The following is a 22,215-nucleotide window of genomic DNA, read 5'->3' on the forward strand; positions in this document are numbered from 1 at the left end:
ATCAGACAATTTCAAGAAATTGGAAGCTATATCCACATCACCTAATTGTCTTCTTGCAATTCCACAAATAGCAGGCAAAGTGAATCATCTTTTATATGCATCCCAAGTAGGGGTCTGAGCAACAGCAGGAATCAAAAGTGATGGCAGCAGATGCCATCGACTACCAGGGGATGGAGATATTTTATTTAAATTGCTGCTTATAAATGTATTCCTTTATTCAGTTCTACTTATGACCCACAACAAGAAGCAGGTTACTTCCTTCATTCTCATTTTGCATCGGATCACTAAGAGTTATATCTCAGTAAGTATGGAGATGAGGAGATGGCTGACATACTGAGAACTGGCACACAAGCTATATTAGATTAATTTAAGACAATCACTCTCCATCTATAATTTTTTTATCCAATGTTGCCTCTTCCCACATTAATTTGTAATTTGCTCTTTTGCATTAATTCCTTGAATTTATTGATCACCTATAATGTGCAAGGCTAAGTATCTAAGACTTCCTTAAGATAATAAAATGCACTCATTACCTTGTGTGAGAAAAAACGGGGACGGGGAGTAAATGAAGAAAATTGATAAAGGAAGATAGGAAAAAGGATTCAAATGATGCTGGGGAGTTGTAAGAATCAGAGAGCAATGTAGATCAGATGAAAGCAGAGAGTACTTGAGACAGGTTCGAAATTGAAGTAAGACCTTACTGACATGAATCATGAGTTGTGCAGACAATTGGCAGGCAAGAATTTCAGGCAACAGAAATAGCGAAGCAAAAACCCTTCAAAGGAGATACACAAAGCCTATGCAATGAGTTTGGGGAAGGAGCCACTGGTAGAAGCTGCCCATGGACAGGATACAGAAATTCAGAACACTCCAAAGAGATCCTTATCATCACTACAACAAAAGCATTTACTATAAGGTATATTCTGGAACACTTAGAATTATTAAATAATATATATTATATAGTCATTTAGAAGAGCATAATGCTAATGCACACATATAACACATGCATACTTGTGTGTGTGTGTTCATTTGTATAACAATAAGTCATAGATCCTACCTCTCCTGTAGTTTTTTTATTCAGAAACATGTCCACACCCATACATTTCCCTATTTGGTTTGGGAATCCCAGAAGGGTCACTTCCATGCATAAAGCCAGAATTTGAAGGAAAAGTGAGTTGCATATGGACTTGGTAGAGTGATGGCTGAAGAGGCGGGCAGCCATTTCAATACACTCAATACTAGCCTAGAGCCTGCTTCTGAGGGCATGAAAGAGGAGTCCTGGAGTCCTTGAGCCTGGTGGTATAGGCCATTCCCGCTGGGCACAGTCTATGGCCCTTTCTTTTGCTTCTTGGGTATGTGTGGCAGGGAGCTGACAGGATGGCAGGCTCTGGGCTGGACTCAGGCTCCTACTTATTTTTCAGGTTGTGGGCAGCAGCATAGCAGCCCCAAGGGATTGCAGTTACCTATTTGATTGATGCTTAAAATTGCCAGGTGTTCCTGCCTCTCAGGCAGGGAGGATCATGTGGGTCTCCTCTGGAGGAGCCCCAGAGGGGAATCCTGTGAAGAACTCCTTTGTACCTCCTTGGTGGAGCTGATGGGAAATTACTAGTGAGAAAACTTAGGCAAACATTTCATTTCAAAAACAGGCAAACCCATTGCCTGCCCCAAAGAAGGGCTTTTCTGTTTCAACTATTAAGACCTGAGGCAGTCCACCTTGCTCCTCCCAGACGCTCCCAGAAACCCCACCTCTGGATTTATAAACAAGCTTTGAGAAACTTATATGTATACACTGTAATAATAGCAACATTTATGTTATAAAAATGAAAAAATAACCCTGAAAGATGCTCATTCAATTCGTAATATCACTTGCTTCCAACGGAAAATTCTGAGTAGTTATACATGGGGATGGGGGGTGAGAGGTCACTGTGTGTGTGTGTGTGTGTGTGTGTGTGTGTGTGTGTGTGTGTGTGTAATGTATATGTATACTTTTGTCCTTTGATAAGCATGTTACTCTTTCAAAACTATCTTAAGCAATAAAATAAGTATATGTACAGGTGAGCATGCAACTGTGTGTGTGCACATGGATGTGCCTATTTATGTGCATGTCTGTGTATGTGTCTCTGTCTCTCTCTGTGTATGTGTCTCTATGTGTGTGTATCCCTCCCCCTCCCCCTACCTCNCCCCCCCCCCACCCCGCCCCCCGTGTGTGTCCTGCTACAACCTGTAAAGCTGCAGTGGGTGGTAAGCCTTTATCATGTAATTAGAGCATCCAGCCTTGGACTGCTTTATAATCAGTTACAGTTTTGGGCTGACCAATGACAAAGACCTAGGTTAATAAAATACACGCCACCTGGAGCCTAAAAAAGGAGAATAGTGTGATTAGTTTTCTTCCCTGTATTTTTAAAAGGAAATCTTACTGATTTGGTCCTGAACACAAATACTAAAACGGTGGTATGTCTTGTAAGATAGAGATAGCATTCCCTCAATTCTAGCTTAACTCTTGCCCTGAATTTTACAAGTACCAAGAGAAGTAACATTTAAGCTGTTGAAATTCAAACAATTCAATCATTCCCCACACCCTCCAAAATAAAAGGTATGTAAAAGAGAAGGCAGGGCCTGTGGCTCAATATTTAATGAATTAATTCAGTTGAGATTGAATTTTTATGACAGTGAGAAACTCGATCCTCAAAAGCAGTGCCACTCTGGATAAAGTCAAAAGTCCCATTCTGCAAATTTGGAGAGCTTATGTCTTATGCTAGCTTATAGTGACACCATCAATGTTGCTGTGAACATTGAAGAAAGCCAGAGTGCCACTATCAGAGGGATTACTTGAAATGACCATAGATGTGACTAATATGTGGCTCCCAGAGAGTAGGCAATGGTAAAATTCAAGAGGCAGGCTCTGTATCTAACTATCAAATATGGACGTCCTTTAACCTAGAAATCCATTTCCAAGAATTTCCTCTAAGCAATATATTTACATACAAAAACATCATAAAGACAAAATAACCATAAAAGAAAATGGATTAGTAAAATAAGATAATAAGAGATACTACAATGCCTTTTAAAAATATCATGAGGTAGGTGCTGGGGAATTGATTTATCAGGTAAAATGTCAGATGTCAAAGTACAAGGACCATGGTTAGCACCCATGTAAATGATGTGTGAGTATAGTGACCTATCTTTAGTCCCAGAGCTCTGGGGGAGGAGAAAGGACTTCCACATCAGGCTGGTTATTACAACCAGTCAAATTGATGTATTATAGGTTCATTGAAGGTCCTGCCCCAGTATATATATGGAAGAAGACACCAGATGTCAACCTCTGGCCTTGAAATATACACACACACATACACATACACATACACATTCACACACACAGAGAGAGAGAGAGAGACAGAGACAGAGACAGAGAGACAGAGTGAGAGAGAGACAGAGAGAGAGAGAATATATCATAGTTCTAAAGAATATTACAATATATTATCGAATTTTAAATGTAGGTCACATTGCCATATATGTGTGAGATGGTCTCTTACACCAAGTAGGTTTTTTTTTTTACTATTTTTTCATTAGATATTTTCTTTATTTACATTTCAAATGTTATCCCCTCTCCTAGTATCCCATCCAAAAAAACCCTATCCCCTCCCTCCTTTCCCTGATCACCATCCTACTCATTTGCACTTCCTGGCTCTGGCATTCCCCTATACTGGGGCATAGAACCTTCACAGGACCAAGGGCCTCTCCTCCCACTGATGACCAACTAGTCCATCTTCTGCTACATATGCAGCTGAAGCCATAAGTCCCACCATGTGTATTCTTTGGTTGGTGGTTTAGTCCCAGGGAGCTCTGGGGGAACTGGTTNGTTCATATTGTTATTCCTTCTATGGGGTTGCAAACCCTTTCAGCTCCTTGGGTACTTTCTCTTGTTCCTTCTTTGGGAACCCTGTGCTCAGTCCAATGTATAGCTGTGAGTATCCACTTCCTTATTTGTCAGGCACTGGCAGATATTCTCAGGAGACAGCTGTATCAGGCTCCTGTCAGCAAGCTCTTGTTGGCATCCATAATAGTGTCTGGGTTTGGTGGTTGTATATAGAATGGATCCCCAGGTGGGGCAGTCTCTGGATGGTCATTCCTTCAGTGTCTGTTTCATTCACACTTTATCTCTGCAACTTCTTCCATGGGTATTTTGTTTCCCCTTCTAAGAAGGATCTAAGTATCCACACTTTGGTCTCCCTTCTTCTTGAGTTTCATGTGTTTTGTGAATTAAAACTTGTTGATGGCAGCCTAGAAGCAGCTGCTCAGCTAGCTCTTGAACCTAAATCTTCAGCTCACTGCCTTCACTTCACATTTCACCATGTCCATAAGGGTGACTCAGAAATCCTACAAGAGGTACACCTCTGGCCCCTGGGCCTTCAGCAGTTGGTCATACACGAGTGTACCCGGTGCCCACATCAGCTCTTCCAGCTTTGTCCAGGTGGGCAGTGGCAGCACTTTCTGAGGAAGCCTGGGTACCAGCATGAGTCTGGGCAGCTTCGGTGGGGCCTCACAGTGGTCACGGTGAACCAGAACTCCTGAGCCTCATGAAGCTGGAGATGGACCTCAACATTCCAGGCTGTGCTCACTCAGGAGATAGAGCAACTTAAATCCCATAACAAGTGTGCCTCCTTCACTAACAAGGTACCACAGACATCTTGTTGCTGTTGTTATAGCAACAGAAGACAGCAAGGAGCAACATGGACAGCATGCTTAAGAGCTATACCAGCTACCTTTGCAAGCAGCTGGAAGCCCTGGGCCGGGAGAAGCTAAAACTGGAGGCGGAGCTCAGCAATATGCAGGGCCTGGTGGAGGACTTGAAGAGTATGAGGATGAGATAAACAAGCCATCAGAGATGGAGAATGAATTTGTCCTCATCAAGAAGGAAGTGGACGAAGCATACAGGAACAAGGTGAAAGTGGAATGCTGCCTGGAAGGGCTGATTGATGCAGATCCATGAAGAAGAGATCTGTGAGCTTCAGTCTCAGATCTCAGACAAGTCTATGGTATTGTCCATGGACAACATCTGTTCCCTGGGCATAGACATCATCTCTGAAGTTTGTGCCCAGTATGAGGATACCATCAACCGCATCCAGGATGAGGCTGAAAGCATGTACCAGATCAACTAGGAGGAAAGGCAGACCCTGGCTGAGAAGCATGGGGATAACTTGTGCTGCACAAAGACAGAGAGAGCCCCAACATCAATTGCCTGCAGACAGAGATTGAAAGCCTCAAAGGCCAGAGGGCAACTGTGGAGGCTGTCATTGCTGATGCCGAGCAACGTGGGGAAGAGTTAAGGATGCTAATGCCTAGTTGGCTGAGCTGGAGACTGCCCTGCAGCAGGCCAAGCAGTACATGGTCAGACAGCTGCTACAGAACCAGGAGCTGATGAACATCAACATCGAGATCGTCACTTACCGCAAGCCACTGGAAGGCAAGCAGAGCAGGCTGGAATCTGGGATGCAAAACTCAGAAGGACTGAGTGCTTCACTAGCCCTGGCTTCAGCTATAGAATGAGATTCTTCCAGCCCTGTTTCAGATCTGTCAGGGACTCCAGCACTTTTAGCCGCACTAAGGCCATGGTTGTGAAGAAGATTGAAACCTCCAATGGGAAGCTGGTTTCTCAGTCTTTGATAGCCTGTTCAAGTGAATGGCCGCTGAAGTCGTTGCTAACCTGAGCTTCTGTAGCTGCTCAGCCACTCATGGGGGAGAGAGCTATATGGCAGAGTGCAAGAAACAAAAGGTCTGCAAGAGGATCAGCCCTAACCATCTGGCCAACCTGGGAAGGAATTTCCTATCTGGGCTATCCCAATGGCCCCTGCTTTCCAACCAAACCCAATTCAACTGTATTTTCCAAAATAAAGCCTCATCTGGCTCTATCAAAACAAACAAACAAAAACCCAAAGCATCTTGTTGAAAAGCCTCTGCAGCAGCTCCTTCTTAGTCAAGCTTCACTGCACTATTTGAGTTTCTTATAATTAGCAGGTAGTGTTTTCAGATAAGGTTTTATACAGGTTATTTACTTTAATAAAGTAGTAAACATATTTATCTCAAAATTCAACCTGAGCTTCTGCAGCTGCTCTAAAGATCTAAGTTGAATAAAATATATTAATGGTAAAAGATAATTGATGTCATGTATTGTAAAAATCACATGAACTTGCATTAGAATCATGAAGTGGAAACCTTGCCCATTCTACCTCATATGACATTTAAAATACATATTTTTAAATTTCCTATTATAGTGGGTTCTTAAGAAAACCCTCCTTTAAGAAATCTGTGCAAACACTATGAACACTGCCTGCAGCCCACTGAGTCACTTCAGTTACTTTAACTCTCAAAATGACTTTCCAGGGGTCTTCCTCGGCAGGTCACATAAGGTCTCTGGCTGGCTGTGAGGACATGCAGTGCTTTTAATAGACTCTGTGTAGCTTAACACATTCTCTTAGAGAGGAGTTGGGGGGGGGGGGAAGAAAAAGAAAAGTCGACACAGACATAAATAAATTTGCAGAAATATTCCAAGCTGCTTTTACGGGAAGCCAAGGTGAGGCTTCCACTCTGAAGCCCAGCTGGAATGAAATAACATTGAAATGTGGGCAGAATGCAAAAACTACAATAGAAGAGAAGATTATCGTCAAATCCTGACAAAACAAAAGCCTTAAAGATGGCACAAAAGGAGACAGAGAGTAGAACCCATTGGCTATATCCCAGATTTATAAACGTCTATCCCGACACACGTTTAAAACAAAAGATAAAGGACTTCTTAGAAGTTAGTAAGAAAATAAGATTCCTCAAAGCAGAATGTTTCCAGTAAATAGCACTACAGTCAGGGAATTGCTTTGAAGAGATCAGCGGCCAGCCTTATAAAGGCAACCCTTGGAGAGGGCTGCGTTATGATTCCTTGATCCTCTTAGACACACATTTTGGAAATTGACATCAAGTACTCTGTCCATCAGTCTATCCCTGTGGTTCTCAAAACTTCTGGTCTTGAGATTTCTCTACAGTTTTATAAATCATTGTTCAATCAAAATAGCTTTCATCTATACCCAATAAAACCTATATATTTGCTACATTGCATAACTAAAGTATTAACTGTTAAAACAAAATACAAGAACATACATTCCCTTAACGTCCAGATCAATTATGTCTCCATACATCATGTAGCCTTTAGAAGATCTATTGTAAACCTGTGAAAAACTGACAAGAAAAATATCTTGACATCTCAGATTTCCCAAAGATTTGAGTCCCTGAGGATTAAGATCAGAGAGTGAGAGCTACTTTTGAACTGAATTTGTGCTTTATTTACTTGTGACCAAATGGAGTTATAGGTGAACAGCAGTCCTATGCAGGCTTCAAGCTTTGAGGCTGGTATAGCGAATCTAGATTTCCACAAGAACTCCCAGACTTAATCTGTCACAGTGAATTCACAGTGCACACTGAGCTTCACCGATGCTCCTGATGCATCTACTGGCTGGAAACTCTTCTTCTTAGAGATTCCCAGGCTAGCTTGCAGGGAACTTTGGAAATGTCCCTCAACTCGTTTTCATTCTTTTCTTTATTATTTTTCCATTTTGTGATAAGTATCTACCTAAGTCAATCTGAGAGTATGATTCAAGTCTGTGCTGGAGAACAGTCTTCCTGAACTACTGGGACTTGGCAGATAAGGGTGACAACTTACTAAACTTTGCTCCATTTCTTACACCTGATACATATCCAAAAATAGACACATTTGCTTGCTCAGCTACTCTAAAATAGTAACTTGTTACTGACTGATAGGACTGTACAGTAACTGATTTCTCTGCACTTCTGTAGGATGCACTCCTATGATGTAATCTTAAAGAGTTTTTCTTTAGCTTAGTGGCTAAGAAAAGATCCTGAAACAATACACAGTTCTGTGTGCTTAGGATATGCATTTATGTTTTCAGTTACTGCTGATGTTAAACATAGCAACAAACAGAGATGCACTTGACTGTACCGAGGTGCTGCTTGCAGCTTCTTACAAGCGCATGTCCCTTTGTCTCGGTAGCCTACTTGTGTAACTTTGGCAATATTTTCAACTCCCAAGTGGAGGAGGATTCCAGTACTTTTCTGTGTCCTGCAAGCTGAATTCCTCACCAAATACAGCTCATCTTAAAGCTAATCAGCACAGGATCTTAAAGATCTACACACAAACCTAGCATTTTCACTTTGCAGGTCTCAATTAACAGAATGTTCTCTGGGAAACAAATGCAGCCAGCTCTCAGCGGCCATGGGGAGCCAAATTAACCAGTTGCCTTCATGAAGTTCAGTAAAACATTTGCGGGGGAATGTTTCTGTGCAGATGGAAATCACACTCAATTGTTTGATCAAGGACTTTTATCTCCTAGAATAACCAGAAAACAGAATGTTTGAAGTGGTGACATGACACAATTCTCATTACTAACAAAGTGCTTTCCACCCCTTGCACAAAATCTGAACTACTCATTCCTGAGCCGGTGGAGAAGCATCCCCAGCCTTGAAAAGCAAGAATGGGTTGCAGTTATTGTTTAATCGGCCACAAGCTGGAGGTTTGCATTCTGCATCGCTCCCACTATGCTGGGTCTGAGCTGGCGATGACAGCCAGCTAAATGTCAATGGTGCCTGCTTCTTCCATCAGACTCATTGCTGACCTCTCAACCAGCTTGCCTAGCCAGGATCTGTGTGGCATCAGGCTCCAGAAGAGGCAAGCTTCATTGAGATTCAGGTAGCGATCCCATAAGCAAAGGCTGCAATGTCATTAAAGTGGTGGAGAGACAAACAACACCCGTGCTGCATACCAAGTGGAATCCCATTTAACTGAATCATTTTCTTATGAATACATTCCACGCCGCCACTTTGAGCCACTGGTGTAAAATATGCTGGGGGAAAAACCTTAGGTCTTTACTACTTACATTTCTTGCATACTTCAGAACTTTCCATGGGGATACGAAAGGGTGGTGATCATAAAAAGGGGATTTTATAACCAGGTTCACCTGCATATTAGCTCAAAACCTAAACTAGAGGCTAAAGAAGGTAGGTATGATTACATTGTGTGCTGTGTTGGCTTTAACATAAATGTGTGATTCCTTATAATGCTATCCGTGCTGCTGTTGTGACAGGCAGAAAATGGAATTCCTCTTCGAAACCACCTGGACACACATACTGCATGTGGCGCTTCAGTCAGCTCCTGCCTGTGTGCTTTTACTAGTTTCACCACTGTACTTTTTAATTGTCCTTTTAAAATTAAAATATAATTATATCATTTCTCCTTTCTATCCCTTCCTCTAAACCCTCCCATAAAACCTCTCCTGGCTCTTTCAAATTCATGACCTTTTTAAATAAGTGTTGTTATATGCATATATATTTACATATACTTATATGTTCATATATTTGAATATATGTGTATGGCACTATGTATTTACATAGATGTATATATATACCTATATTCCTAAACAAAACCTGCTCAGTCTGTATAATGAAACTAGTATATGTAGTTTGGGAGCTGACCAAATGTATGCTCTTCTCTGAGGAAGATTATTTCTCTCACTTTCAGAATTTCTTAGTTCTTTGTGTAGGGCCTTGTAGTCTTTCCTCATCCATTTTAGTCTGGCTGTTCTTGTTATTCTTGTTCAGTTCATGATGGAAGAATCTACATCCATCACTTTACTAAACCAACATGATCCCTAACTACAATCTAAATATTAGTCCTTGTTGTATCCATTGATCAGTGTAATCCTTACTCTAGATCAAGGAGACTTCTCTTTGCAACAGGGCACTATTACCTTTGGATTTGTTTGTGGTTAAGTTGGAGAAAGGAAACCCTGACCTTGGGGAATTGCCAGGACAGTAGCAGAGAAGAATGTGTATTTACCTGTTTCAGGAGGGAATTGTAAAGAACACAACTGACTGCTTTTAAATGGCTCTTCACCCTTTTGCTGGCTTCATTTTTTATGGCCAATAAAGCAAGCTGATTATTGAAGGAAATAAAAAGTCGTCCATGGGTTTCATCAAATTGGAAAAGACACCTGAAGTCCTGGCTTTTGGGGAAAGAACAAGTTATCCTTTGAATGGACAGTTGATGTTGAATATCCCAGAGTCTCAAAACCTAGATAAAACGTGATAACAAGGGAAAATGAAATAAAAATGTTAACAATAACAGTTTCAGGCTGTATCTTTCCATTTCTCTCTTGACCCTGGTTGTTGCCTCTACAGCAAGTGACTTCTGACAAGACACTGCTATTTCGTGCTTCAAATTAACTCTCAAACAAACAAGTTTTTATAGTGAAAGTATGAGTGGTCTCCCAGTCTCTGGGATTAGAGTATAGGCTTAGGATAGGCTTGGAGTAGGCCAAACAATGCTTCCCTAGAAGTGCTCATCTGTGAATTCCTGAACCTTTGAATATGTCATTTTATAAGTCAAAAGTTATGTTTCAAGTATGATTCAATTAAGAATTTTAAGATTGGAAAGTAACTAATAGCCTTGGCAATAGCCTAGGTTGATTGACAGTTCCCACAGGATCCCTTTTGCCAGCAATTCAAAGAATTATAACCCAGTGCTAAAACTGGAAGCTTTGTTTGTTGACAATAGATGTTTGTCTGGGCCTCTATCTTCCCCATCATTTGGTGACTCTATTTACATCCCATTCATGTATATGTCTTAGGAAGTTTCTACCACGTTTGGTTTCCTTTACAAGTTCTCAAATGACTCTTGGTTTGCTTATATCTCACCATAATTCCTTCATAATGTACATTTCTCTTCTTCTCTCTATTTAATCCTCCTGTTCCATCCTCCCCATCCATCCAAACTATTTTACTTCCCCTTACTAGGGTGACTCAATCATAGTTCCTTCTCTATATGGAACCTCTGTGGTTATATGAATTGTAGCTTGCTTATTGAAGACTTAACATCTAACTTCTACATTCACATACAATCAAATACATACCACGTCTGTCTCTTTAGGTTTAGGTTACCTCATTCAGAATAATCTTATTTTTCTGGTTACATGCCTTTATCTATAAATTTCATGATTTCAGTTCCTTAACTCCTAAGGAATATTCTATAATGTAAATATACTGCATTTTCTTTATCCATTCATTCATAATGTACATCTAATTTGTTCTCAATTTTTGGTTATTACAAATAGTATAGCAAAAGGGTCTATTGCTGAAGACAACACCTAAAATTATTCATTGCACACTAAGAAACTGAACTGGTGTTTACCTAGAGTCTTCACCTATATTGACTAGTGTTCAAAGTAATGGGAGATAATATGCATGCTACCAAAGGAAACAGGTCAACTCCAACCCAGCTACAAATACTTTGATCTACAATTGTGAATTACATGATGATGTGCTCATGCAGTGGTGGTACAAATCTTGTGGGAGTGGTATCCAATATATGCTTAGATTTAACGCCCACTCCATGAAATAGAACTTATCCCTCAAACTGTTTGGGTAACTAAGATTCTGAGATTAGATAGGCTTGAGACCTAGAGGAAAAACAAAATCCTGCTGCTCCACTAAAGGAATGTAGCAACAAAAGGACATTTTGCTATACTCATAGATCATTGTCTTCCTCAGCAATTAACAGAGAAGTTTCCTCCTACAGTAGATGGGATAATAAATAATGCATGCATAAATATAAGTAAATACAGAGACCAAAAGTATAAGATGTAAAGGTCTGAGAGACCTTGGAACATTTACTCTGAAATGGGATGACTCCATCAATTCCCTCCTCTCATAGTTCTGATAATAATGTAGAATAGGAGGTGAAAAATTGTAAGAGCCAAAGGGGATGGAGAACACCTAAGAAACAAGGCCTTCTGAACACAGTAGGACTGGTACACATAGGAACACATAGACTGTGGAAGCATTCACAGGGCCTGCACTGGTCTGGACCTGATGAATTCCAGTTGCTGAGAGTAGAAGTACACACAAGTCCCCCTTCCTAACCCAGAAACAGTGTCTAATTGATAACCACTCACAAATGAAAAAGAAGAGTTCTCCAATGTGATCTAGTTGGGTATAAAGCACTCTTAAGGCCAGGGCTGATGCACAGTATTAGATAATCCAACAATAAATGAACTCAATAGTATTTTTGGAGGGATTTTTTGTATTTGTTTGAGTTTTGTTTCTGTCTTTTGTGTGTGTGTTTCTTTGTTTGTTTGGCTCATAATGCCTTGTCTAAGATTTTGTTTGTATTTTGGGGTATTTTTGTTCTGTTGATGTTTTGGGATTTTTTAAATTTTGTTTTTGTTCTGTTTTGTTTGTTGTTTTGTCCAAGGTTATCTTTTGCTTATATGTTTTTATTTCTGATTTTGTGCTTTTATGGGATTTTTGTATTTGACAATATGTTAGTCTCTGTATCCTTAAGTGTTTCTTGTGGTTTTTTGGAGGGGGGTGGTTTTTGTTCATTTGTTTGTTTTACTATATTAAGGTTGGTTTGTTTGCATTCTAACTCATTTTAATATTTTTCTTCACTGTTTAGATATCTATTTGTTTTCTAATGAAAAAAGCAAGAAAGGTGTAGGTTTGGGTGGTTGGGGCAGAGGGGAGGAACTGGGAGATAGGTATCATCATCAGAATATAGTGTATGGAAAAATTATCTTCAATTTTTAATAGATGACAAACAACAACAACAAAATATTTTAAGAATTGTGACCCAGCTCTATAGAGAGCTGGGTCAATGGTTAAAAACATTGTTGCTCTTCCAGAGGACCCAACTGAATTCATTACTGGCCATTTACAACTACCTGTAACTTTAGTTCTGGGGACTCCTATGCCCTATCCTGACCTCTTCATGCAGAGGTTACCAGGAATGCATATAACATTTATAAATTCAGACAAGGAAACATCCGTACATATAAATAAAATAAAATATCTTTTTAAATCTTTGAGAACTTTAAATTGAAATACTGAAGTGAATTGTTTGGAAGAGACTAGAATAAATGTGGCTCTTTAAATATTGAAGAAGTCAGAGAAAAACATGAGAACTGTAATGTGAAGCCCTTTTCTAATGATGCTGGCTATGATAATGAAGAATTGCAAATTGAAAGCAGAGAAAAAGGCCAGTAAGGAGAGAATGTATTTTCTCCAGAGCCTCAGAAGGAACATAACCTTGCCAACATCTAGATTTTATCCCTGTGATAGCCATGCAGAATATTGCAGAATTCTAATGCATAGGACCCATCCACCCAGTCCGGTCCACTTAGGCAACAGGCTGCAGAGGTAAATTGTATGTGGTTTCCATGATCTTCATTGTCTGGCTCTAGGCTCATGCCTAGGTCCCAAAGACTCTTGTGGAACCTCAAGAGTGTCTTGCTCCCTGTGAAGGCCTGTGCAGGGGCCCCAAGAACTGACTACAAGCTTGGAAGGTTGCCCTACCAATCCCTTGTCAGTGAAGTCTACCAGAGGTACACAGCCAGGCAAGTGAGATCCCCTGACATCTATTGTCTTCCTGAGAAGACCTACTGTCATCAGGATCTTCTGGAAAAATCCAGGAAAAAAACAGATGCCCAAAGGATATCATCAGAACACAATCACAAAGAACCTGGGCAATATGACACAACCAGAGCAGAGCTATTCTGCCACAGTGAGTCCTGGATATTTGAATGAAACTGAAGCACAAGAAGATGATCTTAAATCCTATTTTATAAAGATAATATAGGCCTTTAAAGAGTAAAGTAATAAATCCCTTAAAGAAATAGACAAAAAATACATTTAAACTGGTAGAGGCATTAAAAGAGGAAAAAAATTCAACAAATTGAAAAAAAATAACCACATGATCATCTCATTAGATGCCAAAAAACCTTTGACAAATCCAGTACCCCTTCATGTTAAAATTCTTGTGAGATCAGGTATACAAGACATATGCCTAAATATTAGGCAATATATGGTAAGCCAATACCCAACATCAAATTAAATGGAGAGTAACTTAAAGTAATTCCACTAAAATTAGGAACAAGATAATGCTGTCTACTCTCTCCCTATCTCTTCAATATAGTATCTGAAGATCTAGCTAGAGCAATAGGACTACTAAAGGAGATCAAAGAGATACAAATTGAAAATGAAAAAGTGAAAGTATCACTACTCACATATGATATGACATGATAGTATATATAAATGACCTGAAAAATTCCACCAGAGAATCCCTATAGCTGATAAACATCCTCAGCAAAGTGTCTAGATACAAAATTTACTCAAAGAAATTAGTAGCCTTCATTTATACAAACAATAAATAGGTTAAGAAACAACTTAGAAAGTCAATACCTCCACAACAGCCACATATAATATGAACTATTTTGGTATAACTCTAACAAAGAAAGTGAAAGACCTGTAAGACAAGAAGTTCAAGTCTCTGACAAAAGAAATTGAGGAGGATATCAAAAGATGGAAAGATATCTTATGCCCATTGATCAGTAGGATTAACATAGTGAAAATGGTCATCTTATTAAAATCAATCTGTGGATTCCATACAATTCTCATTAAAATTCCAACACAACTACTTACAGACCTTGAAAGAACAATTCTCACCTTCATATGGAAAAACAAAAGTCTCGCATTAGCTAAAACAGTCCTGAACAATAAGAACAAACAAACAAAAACTGCTAGAGTTATCACCATCCATGGCTTCAATCTGTATTACACAGCAGTAGTAGGAAAACTCGCATGGTGTTGGTATAGAAACAGACAAGTTCATCAATGAAATGAAATCAAAGGCCCAGAAATGAATCCACACACCTATCGACACTTGATTTCTGACAGAGAAGTCAAAACCATGCAATAGAAAAAAAAAGAGCATCATCAACAAATGGTGCTCTTCTCACTGGATGTCTGCATGTAGAAGAATGCAAAGAGATCCATATTCATCACCCTATACAAAACTCAAGTCCAAGTGTATCAATGACCTCAACATAAAACCAGAAATATGAACTTTAATAGCAAAATCTGGAATTACCCTTTAACTCATTGGTACAGGAGACAACTTCCTGAACAGAATATCAATGACTCAAGCACTAAGACAAACAATTGATCAATGGAATAAAATTGAAGACCCAGAAATAAACCCACACATCTGTAGAAAGTTGATACTTGACAAAGAAGCCAAAACCATACAATGGAAAAGAGAGAGCATCTTTTAACAAGAATTCAAATAGATCCATATTTGTTACCCTGTACAAAACTCTAGCCCAAGTGGATCAAGGGCCTCAATATAAAACTAGATATACAAAATCTAATAGAAGAGAAAGTGGGAAACAACTTAGGTCTTCTAAAATAAACTACCTATTTTTAAATGCATTGTCTCGGGCAATTAAATCAGAATCTTTGAAGATGGGCTCAGAAAGTATTTTTTTTTTATATAAATGCTAGGCCTTACTTTTGTTTCTACCTGAACTGTAGTCTGAAGCTTTATGGTCCAATCAATGCAAATTTCTATGTGCAAGTAATCTTTGCTTCATAACTAATCTGTACATCTTGATTTGTCTATGCTAGAACCTGTTACTCACACAAAAGAACTCATTCTCATCACATCCTTTGCAAATATTATGCTCAAAGGCACAATTATTATTTGGGGATAATAAATTTCCCCCTCCTTTTGTGTTCAAGTTAACTTCTAAACTAGGACTATGCTACCGTTCAAAATAAATATGTTAGGTAATGGAGAGATAAGTCAGTTACAAAAGGACCTGCCACATGCTGGTTAGACTGAGACTTGACCCAGACTAGAGTTACCTAGAAAGAGAAAACTCCAGTTGAAAAAAATGTATCCATTATACTGATCTGTAGGCAAGTCTATGGAGAATATTTTGATTGAGTGATGGATGGATAGATGGATGGATGGATGGATGGATGGATGGATGGATGGATGGATGGATGGATGGGTGGATGGATTGTTGATTGTAGGTAAGGGGTTCAGCCTACTGTGGGTGGTGCCACATTTGGGCAGGTGGTCTTGAGTTTCATAAAAAAGACAAACCAGTAGGTAGCACTCTCCTCGGCAGTCTTTGCTTCTGTTCCTGCCTCTGTATTCCTGCTTGAATTCCTTCCCTGAGTTCCTTCAAGTAGAGTAGAAATGTAAGCCAAGTAAACTCCCTCCTACCCAAAACATCATATTGTTTATCTCAGAAATAGAAAGCTAGAACATAGCACATGAATAGCAACTTGCATTTGAGTTCCTAACACCCATGCAATAGCATAGGCATAGAAGGTATGACTGCATACCTAATACTAGAGAACTGAAGACAGGAGTATTCCAGAGACTAGCTGGCCAACCAGACTAGGCAATTGGTATCCTTCCAGTTCAGTAGAGACATTATCAAAATAAATCAGGTGGACAGTTAAGGAATACATCTGACATCAACCTTCAGTTTCTATATAAACATACACATACATGCACACACAACTACATACACATTTACCCATGTACCTGAGCACTTACATACAACATACACAGAATATATTTGTTATTTTATTTTATTTGAGATAGAGTCTCATGAGTCCATGCTTTCCTTAAACTGAATATGTACCTGCAGATGATCTGAAATCTCTGATCCTTCGTGCTTCTATACCACAAGTGCTATAATTAGAGATGTATATCACCTCAGTGAGAAATATATGAATATATTTACTAGTAATTTTATTGTTTATCATTATGTTTTTCATTTTAAGCATGATAAATAAATTCCTAAAATTTCTATTGAACAATTGGCTCAGAAAATTAAGTAAATTTTATAAATTCTTATCTACATGTGCTATGTCTGTGTCCCTTCTGATACCTAGAAACTTACAATGGCTATAAAAATTCACTAGTCAGGTTCTTGAACTTATGCTTAGTCAGGGTCTGGTTGAGGTTCTTCATTTCATCTCTGCCTTTCTAACACTGGAAATAAAAACCCACTCTTCTGATTTTTATTAAAGTAAAATTTAGCTTTTCACCTGATAAAGGCATACTTTCCTGATCTCATTTTATGTCTATTGTCAACTTTTTAATAAGGCAGGATTATAGATTCCATAGCACTTATAAGTGTTAGAAATAGAAGCCAGTACCTTGAGACCTCAGATACTTGGATCCTAGTTTAATCCAATGCAGGTGTGTCACCTTACATGTATGAATACTATCTAATCATTTCTTTGCCCTTCTGTTGAAGCACTATTGCAAATGCTGAAATTATGTCAGTTATGTGGAGAATGTAATGAAGTTGCTCACCCTGTTATCGAAATACTCGCAAATCACAACATTTGTGTAGTGAGGAGGGTTGGATTAAGATATAGGCTATCACAGTGTTTGCAGTCGGGCTTTCCTACAGAACCCTGCTCCCTGCCAGAGGTGGGCAGAATCACTATTATTCATACAGACACCAATACAACTACAATAAACAAATATTTTCTTTTTACTACAAATGCTACATTTATAAATAAGTAACTGCATGAATAAGGAGGCACATAAATAAATGTGTGGATGGACAGAGACTGTTTTCAATGCACTTTTGAAAGCTGCATCAGCATTAGGTTAGGTTCAATTCCAAGTACCTGGTTTAAAAGATTCATAAAAGTGAAGGAGAGAAAGAAAGCTGACTCAAATTATAATGTACAGGGAGGCTGTCTATTCTTCACAACAATATTTAAGAAAAAGAAAAAGACAGAGGATGCGTGAGGCTGTGGCTTGCCAGCCTGGCTTTGAAGACTACACTACAGAAGCCTGGCTCTCTGAAGTCACCTCCAAAGTGCATGGCTTAGGCATAAAAATAACACAGGAACTGAAGGTGCTGCCTGCCCTGGACATTACATTATATAATAGTTCCATTTATAATTAAGTCTTCCAGTAATCTATAAAATCATAATCAATAAACACTTGGCACTTTATTGGACAGGATATCGTCTCACTGAATCTTTATAAGAAAGACATCACCTTCAAATTTTAGCCTTAAGTCAGGTAACAATTGTTTCTCCTCCCAGAGGAGCAGTTAAAGGTTGCAGAAGGAGAGAATGTCAAGTTCTTTAATGGTATAGGTACAGGTTAACTGTCCCTGTGCAAGAAAATATCCCCTCTCATGCTCATTCACACAGCCCTAATGAACACAGTGGGACACAACACACACACACACACACACACACACACACACACACACACACACACACACACACACACACTGAAATTCAGAGGAGAGGTTGGGATGAAGAAGAGATTCGGTGTAGGTAGAAAAGCACAATGCGTGCTCCGGAGGGGTTGGGGTCAAAGAAAATCTGGGCATGAAAGAATAATAGATTTTAATTTTAAAAACATCAGTTTACTACTTCCACCCCCTCAGGAATAAGAGCATTATTCTCCAACTAAGGCCTATTCTCTGACATCCATATTTAAATATTACCATAACTATTATCTTTGTTCTCTCTTAACTTTTCCCCCCTAACTCTTAAAATTATTTTAAAGAGAAATAAAACAGGACATGAAACTATAAGTCTCTGATTTCTTTTTGTTGTTGTTGGATTTTTTTTTTATTTACATTTCAAATGTTATCCCCTTTCCAGGTCTCCCCTCCAGAAACCGCCTATACATCCTCCCCCTGCCTCTATGAGGGTGCTCCTCAAACTATACACCCAGTCCTGCCTCCCCACCCTGGCATTCCTCTACACTGGGGCATCAAACCCCCATAGGATCAACAGCTGCTTCTCCCACTGATGTCCAAAAAGGTCATCTTCTGCCACATAAGCAGCCAGAGCCATGGGTACCTCCATGTGTATTCTTTAGTTGGTGGTCCAGTTCCCGGGAGCTCCAGGGGGGTCTGGCCAGTTGACACTGTTGTTTCCCCTCCCCCCCATCCATGGGGCTGCAATACCCCTCAGCTCCTTCTGTCTCTTCTTCAACTCCTCCATCAGGGACTCTGTGCTCAGTCCAATGGTTGGCTGCAAGCATCCGCCTCGGTATCTGTCAGATTCTGGCAGAGCCTCTCAGGAGACAGCCATATGAGTCTCCTGTCAGTAAGCAATTCCAGGCATCCACAAGAGTGTCCAGGTTTGGCAAATGTATATGGGATGGATCCCCAGTTGGGGCAGTCTCTGGATGGCCTTTTGTTCAGTCTCTGATCCACACTTTGTCTCCATATTTCCTCCCATGGGTATTTTGTTCCCCTTCTAAGAAGGACTGAAGCATCCACACTTTGGTCTTCCTTCTTCTTGAGCTTCATATGGTCTGTGAATTGTATCTTGAGTATTGTGAGCTTTGTGGATAATAACCACTTATCAGTGAGTGCATACCATGTGTGTTCTTTTGAGACTGGGTTATCTTACTCAGGATGATATTTTCAAGTTCCATGCATTTGCCTATGAATTTCATGAATTTTTTGTTTTTAATAGCTGAATAGTACTCCATTGCGCAAATGTACCACATTTTCAGTATCCGTTCTTCTGTTGAGGGAAACCTGAATTGTTTCCAGCTTCTGCCTACTATAAATATGGCTGCTATGATCATAATGGAGCATTTGTCCTCATTACCTGTTGAAGCACCATCTGGGTATATGCCCAGGAGTGGTATAGCTGGGTCCCCAGGTAGTACTATGTCTGATTTTCTGAGGAACCACCAGACTGATTTCCAGAGTGGTTCAACCAATTTGCAATCCCACCAGAAATGGAGGAGTGTTCCTCTTTCTCCACATCCTCACCAGCATCTTCTGTCACCTGAGTTTTTGATCTTAGCCATTCTGATTGGTGTGAGGTAGAATCTCAGGTTTATTTTGATTTTCATTCCCCTGATGACTAAGGATGTTGAACATTTGTTTATCAACATTTTAGCTTCTTGGTCAGTTGAGATTTCTCTGTCTAGCTCTTTAATAGGGTTATTTGGTTCTCTTGAGTCTAACTTCCTGAGTTCTTTGTATATAGTGATTAAAAAAAAAGTTGCATGGTATTGGTACAGTGACAGACATGTAAATCAATGAAATAGAAATGAAGAACCAGAAATGAACCCATACACCTATGATCACTTGATCTTTTTTGTTGTTGTTGTTGTTTTGGGTTTGTTTTAACTTTTAGTATTTTTCTTCTACTTTTTATTATTAGTATTATTAGATATTTATTTCATTTACATTTCCAATGCTATCCCAAAGTCCCCCACACCCTCCCACACCCAGTCCCCCACCCACCCACCCCCACCTCTGGGCCCTGGCATTCCCCTGTACTGAGGCATATAAGACCTGCACGACCAGTGGGCCTCTCTTTCTGCTGATGGCTGATCAGGCCATCTTCTGATACATATGCAGCTAGAGACACAAGCTCTAGGGGGGTACTGGTTAGTTCATATTGTTGTTCAAGCTATAGGGTTGCAGATCCCCCAGCTCCCTGGGTACTTCCTCCAGCTACTCCATTAGGGGGTCCAGTGATCAATCCAATAGCTGATTGTGAGCATCCACTTATGTATTTGCTAGGTCCGGGCATAGTCTCACAAGAGACAGCTATATCAGGGTACTTTCAGCAAAATCTTCCTAGTGTATGCAATGGTGGCAGCGTTTGGAGGCTGATTATGGGATGGATCCCAGGGTATGGCAGTCTCTAAATGGTCCATCCTTTTGTCTCAGCTCCAAACTCTGTCTCTGTAGCTCCTTCCATGGGTGCCTTGCTCCCAATTCCAAGAAGGGGCAAAGTATCCACGCCTTGGTCTTCATTTTTCCCGAGCTTCATGTGTTTCACAAATTGTATCTTATATCTTGGGTATTCTAAGTTTCTGGGCTAATATCCACTTATCAATGAGTATATATCATGTGAGTTCTTTGTGATTGAGTTACCTCACTCAGGATGATGCCNTCCAGGTCCATCCATTTGCCTAGGAATTTCATAAATTCATTCTTTTTAATAGCTGAGTAGTACTCTATTGTATAAATGTACCACATTTTCTGAATCCATTCCTCTGTTGAGGGGCATCTGGGTTCTTTCCAGCTTCTGGCTATTATAAACAGGCTGCTATGAACTTAGTGGAGCATGTGTCCATCCTACCAGTTGGAACATCTTCTGGATATATGCCCAGGAGAGGTATTGCGGGATCCTCCAGTAGTACTATGTCCATTTTTTTGAGGAACTGCCAGACTGATTTCCAGAGTGGTTGTACAATCTTGCAATCCCAACAACAATGGAGGAGTGTTCCTCTTTCTCCACATACTCACCAGCATCTGCAGTCACCTGAATTTTTGAGCTTACCATTCTGACTGGTGTGAGATGGAATCTCAGGGTTGTCTTGATTTGCATTTCCCTGATGATTAAGGATGCTGAACATTTTTCAGGGGCTTCTCAGGCATTCGGTATTCATCAGGTGAGAATTCTTTGTTGATCTCTGAGCCCCATTTTCAATGGGGTTATTTGATTTTCTGGATTCCACCTCCTTAAGTTATTTTTATATATTGGATATTAGTCCCCTATCTGATTTAGGATAGGTAAATATCCTTTCCCAATCTGTTGGTGGTCTTTTTGTCTTATTGACGGTGTCCTTTGCCTTACAGAAGCTTTGCAATTTTATGAGGTCCCGTTTTTCAATTCTCGATCTTACAGCACAAGCCATTGCTGTTCTATTCAGGAATTTTTTCCCCTGTGCCCATATCTCTGAGACTTTTCCCCAGTTTCTCCTCTATAAGTTTCAGTGTCTCTAGTTTTATGTGGAGTTCCTTAATCCATTTAGATTTGACCTTAGTACGAGGAGATAGGAATGAATCAATTTACATTCTTCTGCATGATAACCTCCAGTTGTGCCAGCACCATTTGTTGAAAATGCTGTGTTTCTTCCACTGGATGGTTTTAGCTACCTTGTAAAAGACCAAGAGACCATGGGAGTGTGGGTTCATTTCTGGGTCTTCAATTCTATTCCATTGGTCTACTTGTCTGTCACTATACCAGTACCATGCACTTTTTGTCAGTATTGCTCTGTAGTACAGCTTTAGGTCAGGCATGGTGATTCCACTAGAGGTTCTTTTATCCTTGAGAACAGTTTTTGCTCTCCTGGGTTTTTCTATTATTCCAGATGAATTTGGAGATTGCCCTTTCCAATTCCTTGAAGAATTAAGTTGGAATTTTGATGGGGATTGCATTGAATCTGTAGATTGCTTTTGAAAGGATAGCCAGTTTTACTATATTGATCCTGCCAATCCATGAGCATGGGAGATCTTTCCATCTTCTGAGATCTTCTTTAATTTCTTTCTTCAGAGACTTGAA

General features: G+C 39.8%; 1 protein-coding gene and 1 pseudogene across 1 annotated transcript in view; one reads left to right on the plus strand and one right to left on the minus strand.

Moving 5' to 3' along the window:
- Wdr49 (WD repeat domain 49) overlaps positions 1 to 22,215 on the minus strand; it is a 158,727-nt gene that overhangs the window by 87,070 nt on the left and 49,442 nt on the right. Inside the window, exon 8 of the mRNA XM_029475360.1 lies at positions 9,896 to 10,129. Coding sequence (XP_029331220.1) covers positions 9,896 to 10,129 — 234 coding nt within the window. The remainder of the gene's footprint in view (positions 1 to 9,895; positions 10,130 to 22,215) is intronic.
- On the plus strand, positions 4,352 to 5,708 carry LOC110290974 (annotated as a pseudogene).

The sequence above is a fragment of the Mus caroli genome, chromosome 3 (genome assembly GCF_900094665.2).
Source record: "Mus caroli chromosome 3, CAROLI_EIJ_v1.1, whole genome shotgun sequence".
NCBI lineage: Eukaryota > Metazoa > Chordata > Mammalia > Rodentia > Muridae > Mus > Mus caroli.